The sequence below is a fragment of the Meles meles genome, chromosome 19 (genome assembly GCF_922984935.1).
Source record: "Meles meles chromosome 19, mMelMel3.1 paternal haplotype, whole genome shotgun sequence".
Classification (NCBI taxonomy): Eukaryota; Metazoa; Chordata; class Mammalia; order Carnivora; family Mustelidae; genus Meles; species Meles meles.
Window position 1 is genome coordinate 43,949,675 of NC_060084.1, and position 18,947 is coordinate 43,968,621.

General features: G+C 39.4%; 2 protein-coding genes across 5 annotated transcripts in view; one reads left to right on the forward strand and one right to left on the reverse strand.

The window, feature by feature from the left end:
• Window positions 1–16,628, reverse strand: part of ZNF570 (zinc finger protein 570) — a 40,845-nt gene extending 24,217 nt beyond the window's left edge. The window contains exons 1-3 of one of the 4 annotated variants that reach the window (XM_045988772.1): window positions 16,282–16,628; window positions 5,378–5,559; window positions 276–402 (exon numbers count right to left, since the gene is read on the reverse strand). In XM_045988772.1, the coding sequence (XP_045844728.1) occupies window positions 276–402; window positions 5,378–5,410 (160 nt within the window). In that variant the 5' untranslated portion in view covers window positions 5,411–5,559; window positions 16,282–16,628. Of the gene's footprint in view, window positions 1–275; window positions 403–5,377; window positions 5,564–6,299; window positions 6,429–16,281 lie in introns of those variants that run through there. The other 3 variants (XM_045988771.1, XM_045988773.1, XM_045988770.1) reach the window with 3 other exon arrangements.
• Window positions 16,629–16,710: 82 nt separating this feature from the next.
• The window catches only part of LOC123931501 (zinc finger protein 569), a 61,356-nt gene continuing 59,119 nt past the window's right edge, over window positions 16,711–18,947 (forward strand). Inside the window, exons 1-2 of the mRNA XM_045988676.1 lie at window positions 16,711–16,839; window positions 18,104–18,259. Coding sequence (XP_045844632.1) covers window positions 18,255–18,259 — 5 coding nt within the window. The 5' untranslated portion in view covers window positions 16,711–16,839; window positions 18,104–18,254. The remainder of the gene's footprint in view (window positions 16,840–18,103; window positions 18,260–18,947) is intronic.

Consider the following 18,947-nt stretch of genomic DNA (forward strand, 5'->3'; position numbering starts at 1 on the left):
TATAAGCAATCCTTTGATCAACGGGGAAGAGGGAGTTTACAGTAAGCCAGAGAAAAATACATAAAGGATGTGTATTCAAATTACAGGAAAGCTGAAGCTTCCAACGCAGATTCATAATAGATCCATCCGCTGGCAACTTTACAAATATTAAACCATTACTTCGGTACAGAAACTTCAGCCAAGCACTGAGGATGCCACCCAAAGATTCACAATAATGGTAGCAAAGAGGCCCTTATGAGCAGAAGCTCGATTTTACAAGGATAAGATATTCTTACCTAGGGACACCAAGATCCGGTAGTTCTCCAACATCACATTACTATACAGATGCCTCTGAGAAGAATTTAGACAGTCCCACTCCTCTTGAGAGAAATCTACAGCCACATCTCTGAAGGTTACCAACTCCTGAAATGAAATAAATGAGTGAAATAACTTCATCTCTTACCATATTCACCTTACTTGTTTTGCCCTAGGTATACTGTGCTTTCCCTGATGTTACATCCTCAAATCAAAATAGTCAAACACGTTCCCCCTCAGACCTTTTGGACTTCTCAGATCATTCTGTATTAAAATAGCAAGTTCTTACTCCTGTTCTGTATTTCCCTAACCCTCCTTTGTTGTTTGCCATGACACTTAATTATTTGGTTATTGTGTGCTCCCAACCTCCACTAAAATGTGAAGTCCAGGGGCACCTGGGTGGCTCAGTGGTTAAGCTCCTGTCTTTGGCTCAGGTCATGATCTCAGGGTCCTGGGCTTGAGTCCCGAATAGGGCTCTCTGCTCAGCAAGGAGCCTGCTTCCCCCCCTCTCTCTGCCTGCCTCTCTGCCTGCTTGTGATCTCTGTCTGTCAAATAAATAAATAAAATCTTTAAAAAAAAATGTGAAGTCCATGAGGGCAGAATACATTTTTGCTTTGCTCACTGTTATAGCCCTAGTTATGGGACAGTATTTGGCACACATGAGGCATTCAAATATTTGCTGAATAAACGGAATTAATGAATGATTGGTTTGAAGAGTTCAAGAAACTATGAGAGGATCAAAAATGAGACCAGGAAGTGCTGGGGTACCTGGGTGGCACAGTGAATTAAGCATCCCACTATTGGTTTCTGATCAGGTCATGATCTCAGGGTCCTGAGATCGAGTTCCATTGTTGGGCTCTGTGCTCAGCTTATAGTCTCTCTCCCTCTGCCCCTCCCCTTGTGCATGCTCTCTTTCTCTCTCAAGTAAATAAATAAATCTTCAAAAAAAAAAGAGAGAGAGAGAGAGAAGGAGACCAGAAAGTTCTTGCTATTTCTCTGAAAATTGTGCTAGACCAAGGACATCAAATCATCGATTCTATTAAAATTCAAATACTTTAACCCAGAGTACTTAAAATTTTGTATAAAGAAATGGGTGGGGGTGCCTGGGTGGCTCAGTGGGTTAAGCCTCTGCCTTCGGCTCAGGTCATGATCTCAGGGTCCTGGGATCAAGCCCTGTATCGGGCTCTCTACTCAGCAGGGAGCCTGCTTCCCCCCCACCCCGCCTGCTGCTCTGTCTCCTTGTGATCTCTCTCTGTCAAATTAATAAATAAAATCTTTAAAAAAAAAAAAAAGAAAGAAATGGGTGTTCTTCTCAGAATACTGCTTCTGCCTATAGGGGCTAGGCAAAGTTCTTAAAATTTGGAGCTATGCTGTGATTCAGCTGGATTTTAGGTTTCTATAATGTGACCGCCTGCTGATGAAAGCTAACATGTGTTTGTGTGTGTGTGTAATTTTTAGAAGAGGTGAATCTGTCAAGGCAAGAAAACATTTATTGGGAATTTGATACAATTTTGTCACAGTTAAACTGTCTCTACAGAATAAAAATTATTAAAGTGTTTTACAGGGGTACCTGGGTGGCTCAGTCATTTAAGCATCTCCCTTCAGCTCAGGTCATGATGGGATCCTGGGATCCCAGGTCCTAGGACTGAGCCTTGCTCAGCAGGGAGCCTGCTTCACCCTCTCTTCCCTGCTTGTGCTCTCTCTTGCTATCTCTGTTGCTATCACTGTCTCTCTCTCAAATAAATAAATAAAATCTTTGAAAAATTCTTTATTTTTTTCAAAGTTATTTTTTAAAAAGTGTTTTACAACACTCAGTAACTTTTTCTTATTTATCATGTGAAATTGTGAATTTCTTCATCTCTGCCCAACCAATAACATCCCTCATATATTGCAGAAATGTTCCTGTTAAGAGTTTGGTTCATATGCCATACATGCTTCCAAAAATGTTCTCCTTACCTTATACAAATATATATAATAAATGTATAACTATTTTTTCATATATAACATACATTTTTCAATGATTCTTTTAAAGAAAGTTAAAGAAAATAATGACATCAACATAAGGAGCTTTAAATTATTCCTTTAAAATACCTGATTTCTAACAAATGATCTCTTAAAAATATTTGACCTCTCTCTCTCTCCACACACACACACACACACACACACACACACACACACACCCCATGGAATATTACTCAGCCATAAGAGAGAATGAAATCTTGCCATTCGGAACAACACGAATGGAGCTAGAGAGTATAATGCTAAGTGAAATAAGTCAGAGAAAGATAAATACCATATGACTTCACTCATGCGGAATTTAAGAAACAAAGCAAATGAACAAAGCGGGAGGGAGAGAGAAACCAAAAAACAGATCCTTAACAATAGAGAACAAACAGATGGTTACCAGAGGGGAGGTGGGGGAGGCAGATAGGTGAAACAGGTGAAGGGGATTAGGAACGCACTGGTTTTGATGTGCACCGAGTAATATATAGAACCATTAGATCACTATATTGAACACCTGAAAACTAATATAGCACTGTAAGTAACTACACTGGAATTTAAAAAAATTAAAAAGAAAATGTTGATCTCTAACCAAATACTTGGTTTCAAAATCCATTCATAATTATAATTAAACCAGGATGAAGAAAGTCAACCATTCTCTTCACCTTTCAGCCTGCATAGAAACACGGCTCCTAGCTGAGAGGACTGACTACTTCCCTTGAAGCCCTGTCATGTGGTGAGTGTTTTTATTTCCCACATTCCTTGTACCACAGCACCTGGAGGTGAGACCGGTGATCTCTCTGCTCCTTACATTTATTTTTAGACCATTACTCCTCCCACCTCCCTGAAAGACACCTAGTTTTAAATCTCATGAAATCAGACTCTATCATCCCTCTCTGTTTTAGTTGTCTACCAGTTCCTGGTAGATACCAATACTCCGTCATTCCTTCAACACTTCAGCGCCTGGCTCACTGTCACTCTCTCCAACACTACTCCTTTCATACATAATCTTTGGTCATTTCAATATCTGTATAAATAATCCTCCCAACAACCAGGCCTCCCAGTTCTGTGTCCCTTCTCTCCTGTAGTCTTGTGCTCCACACTTCAATAGTCATTCACTTCCAATGCCATGCCCCAGACTTTGTCATTACCAGTAAATAGCAAACCCTCCCTAATCTCAACTCTCCCATTCTGACTTCTACCTCCTATATTCCAACTTTTGCCCTCTGGTCCCCCAATTAGGATAATTCTTTGACCCCATTAGAACCTACAAATCACTGACTTACCATGTTTTCACTTCCTAGCACAACCATTTGTTCTAATCACCATACCCTCGACTTCCCTGTCTTTACTCACCTGGTTAAACCACTGCCATCTCTCAGCATACTCTATTTCTGTACTTTGAACCACTGTACTTTCCTGGAGAAAATCACACCAATCATATTAACTCGTCTCACTTTAAATTCATGACACGAACCTCAAGAGGCCCAAAATCCCTATATGATACATTTCTCTAGTCCGTTCATGTCACTACTCCCCTAAATGACCATTCCATACTTCCCCTCTCTCCTCAAATCTTCAATACCTTTTTTCTCATCTTTACCAATCATCTTGCTTTCTATTTCATTCAAAAAACAAAATCCATTCTAGGAGAATTTCTACAAACTTCCACAACATCTACACATCTACCTGCACTGCCCCAACATACTCTAACTTGCTCCTATTACTAGTCTATATGAACAAACACTTTCTTAGCAAAGTCTGACCCCTCTGCTTGTCCCCTAGACCTCAGTTCCTCCTCCTACTCAAGCAGTGTTCCAGCAATCCCCTCTTCACTCCTCTTCATCTTCAAATTTCCCTTTCTACTGAATCTTAAACATCAGAATACAGCTATAAACCCATCTTGAAAAAACCTTGTTGACCACACTTCAGTTACTACCCTTTCTCTTATTCCCTTACAGCTAAACTATTTGAAAGAATTGTCTATACTTTCTATTGTTTCTATTCCTACCATGAAGAATCATATAATACGACTTTGTGTAACAGAATCACTTTGACGGCTCTGTTGAGAATAGGCTAAAAGAGAGGAAGGGTGGAAGTAGAAGAAAAGGTAGAAGAGCAAAGCAATAACCTAGATGAGAATGACAGTTCAGACCAGAATGGAAGCAGTGTGGTAGTAACAGTGGTCAACTTCTGGATATATTTTGAACATAGAACAACCAGAACTTCATGATAGAAGACTTTTAGCTTGTGTATCTGAGACAGGAATGTATACAAAAGTTTCCTAATTGGTTTCCCTATTTCTATCCTTGTCCCATTCAGTTTATTCTCAGCAGCAGCCAGAGTGATTCTGTTAAGTGAGAATTAGATTATGTCACTTCTATGCCCCCAAACTTCTAATGGCTTGTTTCACTAAGTTTGAGACATTTGAGTTTTAGGTATCATTATACAACCAAATGAAGATGCTATGTAGGTAGCTGGATATACAAGTCTGGATTTCAGGAGAGAGGTCTTGACTATATACGATTTGGTCATTGTTGGCATATAGATGGCATTTAAAGCCATGAGACAGAATGAGATTACCAAAGGAGTGAGCGTAGGTGGAGAAGAGGACCAAGGACTAAGCCTTCTTACTCAGCAGGTGCTCAATAAAAATTTGTTGAGGGAATGAATGTTTGAGCAGAGTCTATAATGAAGAAGTTAGTCTGTATCTTGGGGAACAGCATTCCAGGCAGAGGGAACAGCAAGTACAAGTATATGAGTTAAGAATGTATTCAGATCAAAAAAAAATTTTTTTAATGTACTCAGCTCACTACAAGGACACTAGTGTGCCTAGAACTGAGTGAGTGAGTTACAAATGGAGTGATTACCTGAGCTCAAAAAGTGGATCAGATTATGTACCGCCTTGCAGGCTAAGGCAAGGACTTCAGCATTATCCTGAATGAGGTAGGAATCAGCTGCAGGAGGGATATAATAAGTGACATGATTACTTACCCAGGAAAGTTTCAGCAAAAGCAAAGTTAATATCTGTTTGGTATAAAGAGTAGTAAAATGTTTCAGGAAATAGAAAACACCAACTCACCTGGTACATGGCTTTAAGAAGTCCAACAGCCATTCTTTCCTCCTCTTAGCTCTTCTCTTGGGAAATGGCAGTGTCCTCAGATGACTGAGATGGGGAAGAGAACATGAAAAACTAGGGTTTCCTTGCAGCATCCAGAATCACCAGCCTAGAATTTTTCAGCTTCTCTTTCCTTCTGTTGCACCCTTCCTTCCAACAGAGAGAAAGCATATGGGAGATCTAGAAATTTGTTTGCATGCAATTTAACCCATGACTAAATCACTTCTTAATTTGTTATTTTAGCAAGAGATTTTCTAGATTTTTACAAATAAAGACTCCAAGGAATGTAATCATTTACATAAAGACACACAACTAATGAATAACAGTACCCAGATCAAACAAAGGTCTTCCTGACTCCAGTCTTTCTTCTCTCCAATAAATAGACCAGTGATTCTGAAACTTGGTGGCACACTGGCATCACCTGGCTAGCTTCAAAAGATATTGGTGGCACACAGTCTCACTCAGTACCCCCACCTACTCATTCTTAAAAACTACAGCGCCATCCATGGTCTTACACACAGAACAATCAGTCGCCATGGGTATGGGCAGTCTCACCCCGTCACGCTCATCCGTAGCTCCAAGTCTCAAACACTAGGGTATCACAACCTACGTTTACACTCACACAACTCCAGTTACAAAGAGGCCGTGGGTACTGGAACAACGGGGGACACAATACTCTCCTACCCCCACTCACAGTCTCACACTCTGTAGCACCAACCATCGACTCGCCTGCACCCACAGTCACAGATACGACGTGCACAGTCACATCAGATGACAGCCTCACACTGTATGACAACGAACCACCATCTCGCACCTAGAGTCACACCGAGGGTCTGGGAACCGACGTTTGGGTGACCCACAGCCCACTCCTCAGCCCATTCCCTACCTGCAGAAGTCAACAGCGGAAAGATCCCGTCCCTGCTCCGAAGGCTCGGGCAATCTCTATTCCGGCCCACCTCCTGCCTTAAGAGTCTGATGGGAACCCACCCCCGCGGGCCCGGAAAGAAGCGACTGGGCCTCCGGAGGACACAAAGGGACCGCCGGCCCTGTGCTCGCAGGGGCTACTGGGAAATGTAGTCCAGACCAGAAAAAGCGGCGCTGCAGAGTCCGACTGCACTCGCGCGCGGCGCCGTTGGGGGTTAGTAACGCAGCACCTCTGCCCCGGGTCCTCCCCACGCCGGGCTGTTCCTGGCCCTGCAGAGGGAGCCTAAATCTCACCACGGATCCTGGGTCCGCCAAAGGAACCGGGTGGAGCGTCAACTAGACGGACTGGGACTGAAGTGCGAAGTCACAAGTGCTTGGTCCACCTCCCTTTGCAACGGGGTGGAGAACTTAAAAGCGCCGAGTAGCCTCAGGGGGTGCAGTTAGTGTGTGCGGTCCGCCCAAATGGGGTGAGGGACGTGCTCCTACAACTGAGCTGGGGTACCCGAAAAAACTGTGTGGGACAGGAAGAGCAGAGACTAGAGTGCGCAGGTGCACTATACTTCCACCCAGCTCCGCCTTCCCTAGGGCGTTTTTGGTTAGGAATGGGTTAGCTTGAAGATCCGAAGGGAGAGTGTCACCCTTTGTGTACGGTTCTTGTATTTGTGATTTGGTGATTATGGGTGTGATTGTGTCCCTCCGCACCCCCTTACTAAAGTGGCTCTTCTGGAAGGTATCTTCAAAGTTCCCTTACTCTGTCCTTTCAGATACTAATGTCCCATCTCCAAAAAGGCCTTCCCTGATCACACCTCTCCGACCGCCTTAATCTGATCTATACTCCCATAGAACAATAGGGTTTGTATTTTAAGTTTTTATTGTCTCCCCACAAGTTCTGTCACAGGGCTGTAATTTTGTGAGTTGCTGCCTGACCCTTTGATTCTGTCATTATGTGTGTTTCTGTGTAAAACTCTGGGTGTTAGGGTGGGTATGCTGGTTTTCTGTGACCATGTGTAAGGTTGTATTATTGTGTGATATTTGTGGTGTTACCTGAGAGAATGTGTTACACAGAAAGGGACTGACTGGTGGAGAGTGGGGTAAGAATGTAATAGGGTAGTGTGTGTGACAGGTCCTGAGCACTAGTCTAATGGATGTGGATTGTGATTGAAATTTTTCTCTCAGGTGTCTAATTAGAAAGCACCAACTGTGTGCCAGATGCTCTTCAAGGTGCTGGCATAGACATAGACAAAATAAACTTTAAAAAATTGCTAATAGAATACTAATGAGCAGAAGGACAACCTCAAGAGGCTAAAATATATGTATGATTGAATAACAAATAGAAATCTGGATCTACACAAGGGAATGAAGAGCATTAGAGATGATAACTGTAGGGTAAATATGTAAGACATTTTTATTAATTAAATCTCACCAAAAGATAAGTTACTGTTGAAAGAAAAACAATGTAGCTTTGGATATATATGCAAATCATAGAATAACAATAGCAGAAAGGCCAGGAGAAGAGAAGGAAGTGGAAATAAACTATCCTAAGTTTACTACATTCTTTTTTTCTTTAAGATTTTATTTATTTATTCATCTGAGAGAGCGCACACATGAGCAGGGAGGAGGAACAGAAGGAGAGGGACAAGCCAACTCCGTGCTGCATGCAGAGCCCAACGTGGGGCTCAGTCTCTGAACCCTGAGCTCACAACCTAAGCAAAAATCAAAAGTCAGACACTTAACTGACTGAGCCATCCAGGTACTCCTAAGGTTCCTACATTCTATGTGAAGTGATATAGTATCACTTGAACATTGTAACAAGTGAAAGATTTTCACTCTAAGCCCTACAGCAACCACTAACCTAACAAAACAAAAAGTTATAGCTAATAGTCCAACAAGGAAGATAAAGTGGAATCCAATTATCATAAATCACTCAATCCAAAAGAAGTTAGAGAAGGGAACAAAAAACAGATGGGAAACAAATCGCAAAATGGAAGGCTTATATCAATTATCAGACTAAATATAATTTATCTGAACATCCAATTAAGAGGCCCAGAGTTTCAGATGGGATGAAAAAATATGACTCAACCACATGCTGCCTCTGAGAAGTTAAACAGAACTCTATCAATAGAAGTACAAGGATGGAAATACACCATGGTAATGCTGTGTAGAGAAAGCTGGAATAACCTCGGATTTGGCAATGAGTTCTTAGATATGACAACAAAAGCACAAGCAACCAATGGGAAAAAACCAGATATATTAAACTTCATCAAAATTATAAAAACATTAACAAGAGAGGACCTTAAAAAGGACATTATCAAGAAAGTGAAAAGAACCTACAGAATGGGTAAAAATATTTGTAAATCATGTATTTGACAAGGATTTAATATCAGAATACATATAAAGAACTCCTAAAGCTCAACAAGAAGACAACCCAAATAAAAGATGAGCAAAACACTTGAATTTATATTTCTCTAAAGAAGATAAAAATGGCCAATAAACACATACAAAGATGCTCAATATTATTAAAGAAATGCAAATAAAACTATGAGATACCACTGTATACATACTAGGATCAGTATTATCAAAATAGCAAACATTGATGAGGACATATATAACTTAAAAGCTTTGTATGATGATGTTAAGAATATAAAATGGTGCAGCTGCTATAGAAAACAGTTTGTCAATTCTTCTAAAGCTTAGCATAGGTTTACCAGAGGACCTAGCAATTCCACTCCCAAAGGAATTGAAAGCAGGGACTTGAACAGATACTTGTATTCCAGCGTTCATTATAGCATTATTCAAAATAGCCAAAAGGTGGAAACAACTCAAGTGTCCAACAGATGAATGGATAAACAAATGTGGTATGTACATACAATGGAATGCTATTCAGCCATAAAAAGGAATAAAGTTTGAGAACACGTTACTACATGGATGAACCTTGAAACAATTATACAAAGTATAAATCATACACAAAGGGACAAATATTGTATTCTGCTTATATGAGATATTTGGATTAGGCAACTTCATAGAGAAAGAAAATAGTGGTTACTAGGGGCTGTGGGGAAGGAGGGATTGAGAGTTGATTGCTTAGTATGTTTAGTGATTACAGAGTTTCCATTTTGTATGATAAAAATTTTGGAAATAGACAAATATTGGTGATTGTACAACATTGTGAATGCACTTAATGCCACTGAATTGTACACTTAAAAAGTATTAAAATGGCAAATTTTGTTAAACATTTTATAGTAATATAAAATTTAGTAATGTAACATACCAAAAATTGAATTGTACACATTAAAAGGATGAATTGTATGATAGGTGGGTTGTATCTCAATAAAGCTGTTAAAAAAAAAATTTGGAGTAGCTATATTAATATATACAAAGTAGATTTCAGAACAAAAAATATAGGGATAAAGAAGATCATTTCATAATAATGAAGGTCAGTTCATCAAAAGAAAATAACAATCATAAATGTTTATGCATCTAACAATACTTTCAAAATACATGAAATAACAACTGGTTAAACTGGAAGAAAAAAATCCACAATGGTAAATCAGAGAGTCCAATACCACCCTCAATAATTGCTAGAGGGGCACCTAGGTGGCTCAGTGGGTTAAAGGCTCTGCCTTCGGCTTGGGTCATGATCCCAGGGTCCTGGGATGGAGCCCCACATCAGGCTCTCTGCTCGGCAGGGAGCCTGCTTCCCTTGCTCTCTCTCTGCCTGTCTCTCTGCCTACTTGTGATCTCTGTCAAATAAATAAATAAAATCTTAAAAAAAATAATTGCTAGAACAAGTAGAAAGAAAATAAGCTTAAACATATAAGATTTGAAAAACACTGTCATTTGAGCTAATTGATATTTACAGGGCACTACAACCAAAAAATGAAAAAAAAATACTCATTTTTTTTTCAGGAGCACATGGAGCATATACAAAGAATATATTTTGGACCACAAAACAAACCTCTTTCCAAAATGAAACTGAATTAGAAATCAATAGCTGAGGGGCACCTGGTGGTTCAGTCAGTTAAGCATCTGCCTTTGGCTCAGGTCATGATCTGAGGGTCTCGGGATCCAGCCCCACGTGGGACTCTCTACTCAGTGGGGAGTCTCCTTCTCCCTCTCCCTCTGCCCATGCTCTCGCTTGCTCTCTCTCAAAAAAAATCTTAAAACAATAAATAGCTGGGGCGCCTGGGTGGCTCAGTGGGTTAAAGCCCCTGCCTTTGGCTCAGGCCATGATCACAGGGTCCTGGGATCAAGCCCCGCATCCGGCTCTCTGCTCAGCGGGGAGCCTGCTTCCTCCTCTCTCTGCCTGCCTCTCTGTCTACTTGTGATTTCTATCTGTCAAATAAATAAAATCTTTAAAAAAATAATAAATAAATAGCTAAAAAATATGTGGATAATTCTCTAATATTTGAAAACATACAGTTTTAAATAACCCATGGATTAAAGAAGAAATCAAAAAGAAATTAGAACATATTTTGACCCAAAGGAAAATGAAAACATAAAAATTATGGGATGCCACTGAAGCAGTAATCAGGAGGAAATATATAGAATCAAATACTGTACTAGCGAAGAAGAAATCAAAGTCTCAAATCCATGACTTCATTTTCCACTTGAACATATCAGAAAAAGAGCAAATTAAACATAACGTAAGTAAAAAGCAAAGGAAATAATAAAGATCAGAGCAGAAATCAATGAAATAGAAAACTGAAAAATAAAGATAAACCAATGCAACCTAAAGGTAATTCTTTGAGATTAATAAATATAAAACTAGCCAGACTGAAGAGGAAAGAAAGGGAAATAACAAACTACACAAACCAGGAACGAGAGAGGTGCCATCACTACAGATTCTACTAACATTAAAAGGGTAACACAGTATATCACAACAATCCAATAAACAACTTAGATGAAATAGATTTCTTGACAGACATGAACTATTAAACCTTACTAAAGAAAGTAGTTAACCTGGGGCGCCTAGGTGGCTCAGTGGGTTAAGCCTTTGCCTTCGGTTAGGTCATGATCTCAGAGTCCTGGGATCGAGCCCCACATCGAGCCCCACATCGAGCCCCACATCGAGCCCCACATCGAGCCCCACATTGGGCTCTCTGCTCTGCTTCCACCTCCTCTCTCTGCCTGCCTCTCTGCTTACTTGTGATCTCTCTCTCTGTCGAATAAATAAATAAATTTAAAAAAAAAAGAAAGTAGTTAACCTGACTAGCCCTTATATCTATTTAAATAAATTGTATTTGTAATTAAAAACCTTCCTACAAAAAATAAAAATACCAGTCCCAGATAGCTTCACTGGTAAATTTTATTACACATTTCTATTTAATTTTAATTTCTAGTAAACATTTTAAATTCTCTTAAGCATTTAAAGAAAAAAATAATTCTATACTCTTTCAGGATACTGAAAAGAGGGGAAATCTTCTCAACTCGCTCTAGGAGTTATCTAGACAAAAATATTATCTCCTCCCAAAAACCACAGACAAACATCCCTAATGAATCTATTAATAAAACTTTAGCAAACTGAATCCAACAATATATAAAAATGATAATGCACAATGGCCAGGTGATGTCTGTCTCAGGAACCTAAGATTGGTTTAAGATTTGAGGCCCAGTGTAATTCATTATATTACTGAACTAAAAGAGAAAATCAGTATTACCATCTCAATAGATACAGGAAAAGCATTTGACAAAAATCAACATCCATTCTTAATAAAAACACTTACCAGGAAAAGAAAAAAACCTTCCTAATTAAATAAAAGCCATCTAGCAAAAACCTTTCAGCTACCATTTCACAGAACAACACTAAATATTTTCCCTCAAAGATCAGATACAGGGCAAAGATATCCCTACTTCTATTCAATCTTGTATTGAAAGTTTTTGCTGGTGGAATCAGGAAAAGAAACAGCATTCAGATTTGATAATGTAATGAAGAGTCTAATTCTATTTTTTGATGTTTCACTGCTCACAGATTGAAAAAAAAAACCCATTTTTTTTTAAACAAGACACTTGACACAAAGGGAAAACTAGGATTCATTTCTTTTAGAGTAATTTATCCTAACTTAAAAACAGATTGTCTTACATGTAACAGCTATGTACAAAGAAGTTATAAAATTATCCTTGGTTTAACAAAGATAAATGAAAAACATTAAAATTATCCAATCAAACAAGGTAAACAAGGATTTTTGTTGTTCTGTTTTTGTTAAACAGAGCAAAATAACTTACAGAGTATATAAAGATAAAAGCTGAAGAGCATATTACTAATGGAAAGGGGGTATTTTCACAGAACCAGTATTTTCCCCCATCCCATCTCCATTTGATGTTAATCAGCATTTAGTTTTTTTTTTTTTAAAGCAATATGCTCATGCACGTACACTAATTTATGTACAATAAGGGAATAGGGAAGAGGAAAATGAAAGACCAGAAAAACCATATGGTAACAGTTAAGATGTGGTGGAACCAAATTGCATTTTTCTAATTGAGGATGTCTTCTTTGTCTGGAGGAACAGAGTTCTGGAGTAATGTAGCAGATCCCTTTTTAGGGATCTGTCTGCTGTTAGAACACATCAATTCTATTTTCATCATCCATTTCCAACTGTGCAGATGAGTGTGTCTCACTGATTGGCTGCCTGTCAAATCAGAATCTAATTCACCTCATTAACAAACCCTATTGTTCACAGTAGGCTTTCATTTATACTAAGTATTGTATTCCATCTTAATCTTAAAACTGCACCACAGGACCATCCTATTTCACCACCTCCAAGTGAATATGATCATTGTTCTCAATCTTGACTCATTCCTTGGGCTGTTTGCCAGCTGCATGGTGGTCTAGAGTCTCCTCAGCTGCTGCCTCACCAGGCGTGCACAGGAGCATGCAAGCAGTGCAGAGAGTGGCAGAAGTTCCTGGTTTTTAAGCCTCACTCCTCTTTTCTCTTGTGCCCACAAGCTCAGGTGCTCCCGCCTTTGGCACTTGCAGATTTAAATCCCACAAGCCCTGCCAATTTTAGTTCCTTGCTTTTGCAAACCATTTGCAGACTTTCTTGTGAAGCCTGCCCTGCTTCTCCTAGGAAGCATCATTATGTGAGTAATAAAACTTTCATACCCTCTTGGGATCTGTGTGTGTGTGTGTGTCTGTGTGTGTGATCATCAGTCTTAATATGCCAACCAAATTTTATGGGTAGTACCTGCAAATTGGAAAAGAAATAGGTATCACTATTTCCAACATTTAGGAACAATGTCTTTTTTCACAGGTGACATGATCATCTATGTAGAAAATCCAATGGAACCTCCAAAATTGTAGTAGAAACACTAAGTGACCTTAGCAAAGTAACAGGCTACAAGATCAATGTACAAAAATCAATTGTATGTCTCTATGCTGGCAAGGAACAATTGGAAATTGAAATTTTTAGAAATGCCATTTACAATAGCGTCAAAAAATCTGAAATACTTGGGGATAATTCTGACAAAAGATTTCACTACTTTCAAAAACTATACAATATTTCTGAGAGAAATGAAAGAGGATCTAAATGGAGATATATACTGTGTTCATGGGTCACAAGATTCACCATTTTAAAGATGTCAGTTCTTCCCAAATTCATCTGTATTTTCAACACAATCACAATCAAAATCTCAGGAGTTTTTTGTTTTTTTTTTCCATTTCTGTTTTTTGGTATAAATTGACAAATTCCTTCTAAAACCTTTCCCAAGTGTTCAACTAAAAGAAATGAAAATCTAGTTCACACAAAAAACTTTACAAAAATGTGTACAGCAGCTTTAGTTATAATGGCCAAAAGTTTAAAACAACTCATGTTCTTCAAAGACTGACTGACTAAAGAAAGTGTAGTACATTCACACTGAATACTACTCAGCAATAAAAAGGAATGAATTACATATTATGTAACAACATATCTGAATCTTCAGGGAATTAAGCTGCATGAAAAACCAATGCTTATATTACATATTTTATCATTCCATTTATCTAATATTCTTGAAAGGTATAATTACAGAGATGAGAGAACAGATTAGGGTTGCCCGGCCTTAAAGAGGAGGCTGGGGGCAGAAAGGAAGTAGGGGTGGCTATAAAAGGACACATGAAATATCTTTGTAATGATGAAAATATTTTAAATCTTGACTGTGTCAATGTCAATAGCACATAGTCAATGTGCTATTATATATAATATTATATATAGTTTTGGGAGATAATGTCATTGGGAGAAACTGGATAAAGGGCACATGGGATTTCTGGATTATTTCTTACAACTGTATGCAAATCTAGAATTATCTCAAGTAAAAAATTAAAATGAAAAAAAAAGCTATGCCAAAAAGTAAATAAATTCTAAAGTGGTAGACCAAAACTCAACTACATTAAGTGTAAATTCACTAAATATGTCAAATTAAAGAGTAAGATTGTCATTATTTTTAAAATAATGCTGTTTAATAACAGACACTTAAAAAAATAAAACAGGTTAAAAGCAAAAGGGTAGAAAGAGATAAACCATGCACTAATCAAAAGAAAGATGGTGAAACTATAGTAATATCAATATAGACCAGACAAAAAAGCAATTATTATAAAGAGAAAATTCTATTAAGAGCCTATTGGATCAATCCATAAGAAAAGTTACCACAACTCAAAATATATGTCACCCAATAAGAGAGCTTCAAAATATGTAAAGCAAAGTTAACAGAAATCAAAGGAGAAATAGGCAAATCTACAAGCATAAAAAATCAGGAAGCTGGACGGACATAGAACAATTAATTCTGTTCTCTTATCATCTCTTAACAAAATGATAAGCAAAAATAATTCTTACAGTAGACAGAAAAAAATTACTATTGGTAGAGACAAAAGACAAGCAAAACTTATTTGGAGGACTTGTTCTGTCTTATGTAGTGTCTGACTGGAAGTCTCTTGTCCCTTCTTATATATTCACACTACTCTGAAAAAAATGCCCTTTATCGCCTAGTGAAAGGAAGACTATCTTCTACTGCATCCTGGAGGTAACATAGTCATGTGGCCTTTATACAGCTTCATGGTAAGATTATGAGTGAGAATCCTCTCTGATATCTTCAGCAACCACAAGGTCCTGATATTTAGCGTGCTGTAGTCTGCAGCGTTTTGTTCTTTGTCAACATATCCATAGCAGAAAAACACTGGGTTAGTGTTTTCATAGACATTTTCTGCATTTTAGTCTCTACTGCAAAATTATTGCAGTCTTCAATTTTCATTGTCAATTGTTTTTTAATTCTTCTGTTGTCAGAGCCAAACTCACATGAAATGCTAAAAAAAAAAAAAAAAAAAGAGAGATCTTTGGAGTAGAAGTGACATATAGCCTGCTTTGTTAGATTTTTAGGTTTTTGCTCCTGGTTATTTCTCTACTTTCCCCCGTAGACTTTCCACTCCCGACATGACCTTTCCATTTGATGGCTCGATGTCTTTGCCCTCTTCAACAGTATCTTTCTAAATTACCAGTATCACCTTTGTCCATGTAACACACACTGAATATGGAGTAACACAATTAAAAAGCATGGGTGTTTCAGTAATATGGATTCACAAACCTCTAAAATTCCTCCCATTTAATATCTTGGTGACTGGTTTATTGGTAACCTTTAAGTTTCAATATTGTAACAGGGGCCAGTCAGAAACGCAGAAACACACAAAGAATTAACACAAGGACACTGTGTCTGAAAAAACCGCAGGGTCGGAATCAAACGGTCACAAGAACATACAACGCGACCATGGTCAGACAAATGGTCGTGAATTCGCACGACCCCCAAAGTCACTGGATCTCAAGTCTCCCGACTCCGCAGACACCCTACCCCAAGTTCCACGGCCGATATCTCCCACACAGGGTCACACAACGCCACTCCTCTCTTTTCTGACTGCCGCCAGAAGCTTGAGGCTCAAGCTGGCCCATCTAGTCCCTTCACGGGCCCCTAATTTTTTCGCCCACCTTCACCCCACTGAAGTCCGGGAGGGGCCTGGACCAGACGGAACTACACCGACTCAACGGCGCTTCCCTCACGGATCATGCACCATAACTCCGGGAACAGGAGACCCAGCCAACCATAAGGAGCAAGAGACTTTTCGCAGAAAATTGACTTGGCCGTGAAGACCTCTGGGAAATGTAGTTCGTATCCTAAAGTTGTGAACCCTTTCAGATTCTTCTCAGCACCAAGTTGCACTCCCGGGCTCCGAGTGGAGTGCCCGGCTCAAGCGAAGCAGCTGCAGCAAAACTCAGCTGAACCTCCTCGGCAGATCTGGACGTCCTTAAACGCTTCGGTAGATTATTCCGGCTACTCGCCGGCAGGAAAGCCGACCCGCCCCCCACCCCCCGTGAGCCGCGGGGGCCTCTGGGAAGTGTTGGCCGGTGTCTAACGGACCGAGGCTCGTGCTGCCCTCAGGCACAGCCGGCGCAGACCTTAGAGGCGCCTCAGACTCGGTCCGCACCGGCGGTGCCACTTGGGCGGCATTGAGGTGTAGAACTGTGCCTGTCTCCGCTGGTTCGCTGGTGAGTCTCTGGGAGGCCGCGAGCTCTGAGTCCGGGACCCTTTGTGCTGGTTGGGAGTAGGGGCCTGTGGACCCGGTGCCTGTGGTACTGGAGGAGGATGCCGGCGGGGCTGTGCGGGTGCGGCTGGTTCCGTGAGGCCGTGGGAGGGGCCCGTGAAGGGCTGGGAGTGTAGCGTGATGTGCCTGTTTGCCAGACATTTGTTTGCGACTGAGTGTGGCCGTGAGACCGTGAGCGAGCGGATTTGGGGGACGTGCTTTTCCTTCTGTTTCATTATGAACGTGGATGCGAACGTGCGTGATGTGGGATCGTGAGTGCTTGAGAAGCTCCGTGGAGGCAAGGTAGAGCACGGCTGTGTGTGTAGATTTGTGAGGCTTTTTGTACCAGGGCTTCATTTCTTTGGTTTATGGTAATTGGAAATACGTTTTTATGAGAGCTACCAATAGCCCCAACACTTTTTGTATTTATTTATCTAAAATTTTATTTTTGTGTATTAGCCACATTGTTTTATGTGCGTACTAACTTCTTGCCCCTTGTCCCCGACTGCCCGCCCCAAATCGCAAAATATAGAAAAGCTCAAAGAAAATAAAAATCATTCAGAATTCTGCCAGCAACTATCAAAATTTACTTACCATCTTTACCCCTTCTGTGAATACATGCACACGCATTCATTTATTAACATACATGTGCATAATAGCTTGGAAATTGTTATTACACTATACATACAGTACTGTAACCTACCTTTGTCATTTAACAATACACCGTATCTTTCCATTTAAATTTATGTCGTCATTTTAAATTTTTCATGCTATACATTTTAATACATTTACCCCTGTTGATGGGTAATTTGTTTTATCCAGTTTCTTGCCATTATGAACAACGTGTTTATCAGCAATTAGTTGTCATATGTTATAATGCGCTTTTCTAATTTGTGGGAACAGGTTCCCAGAAGTGTAACTGATTGGGCAATATGTATGTGTTTATTAAAGATTCCCTAAGTCTATCCAATTATTCTCCTGTAAGGTTCAAATAATTTACACTATTATTGGCATAGTATAAGATTGCCTATATTCATACACCCTGGTAACAATGGTTATCTGCTATTAGTAATTTTTGCTAAGTTCATAGATGTAAAATTTTCTTAATTTGCAGTTGTTCGGTTACTACTAGGCAAGCATTTTAAAAATCTTTTTTGTGTATGTTTGAATTATGTATTTCCCAAAATATTTTTCTAAAGCAGTATTTTGTTTTCAAATTTATTTTCTAGATTCGTCAGGTATTCATTTATTCATCAACACACCATTTATTGACTGCTGTCTGTGTGACAGGAACAGTTCTAGATGCTTCAGGTATAGCACTGAACAAAAGAGAAACTCTCTGCTGTCATGGTACTTACATTGTCGTGGTCCAGATAATAAATGAGGTGAGTTAAATATAACATATGTTCAGCAGTGAAAAATATTAAGAGAAAAAGTAAAACAGAAAAGCATACAGCATTTGAGAAGGGAATTAGAGTTTTAGATGGGGCAGCCAGGGAAGGCATCCTGAAAAGGTAATAATAAAGATTTGAAGGAAGTAAAGGGGCTATTTATGCATATAATTGAGGAGGCTATTTATGCATATAATCTAGGCAGCATGGACAACAGTTTAAAAAGTCTTGAGGTGGGAACATGCCTGTTACAGCAAAGAGGTTGGTGTGGCTGAAAAAGAGCAAATAAAATGAAGACTAGTGAGAAATGAGAGAAGGTAAGTGGAGGGAAGGGGGCAGATCAGGTTGAATCTTATGGGCCATATCATGATTTTGGCTTTCACTGTGAATGAGTTGGGAAGGTGTTGGAGATTTTTGATCATGGGAGTGATCTTACCTGCTTACGATATAAGTGGGTCACTTTGGCTGCTCTGATAAGAGAACTATAGGAGGAAGGCTGGGGTGGGGGGTCAAGAGCAGAAGCAGAAAGACCAATTAGGAATACAATACAATAAGTACAATAATCTAGGGAAAAGATGTCAATGATCTGGACCAGAGTAGTAAAAATGGCGAGCAGTCATATATTAGATATAATTTAAAGATAGAGCTGATTCATTTTGCTGATGGAACGGATGTAGAATGT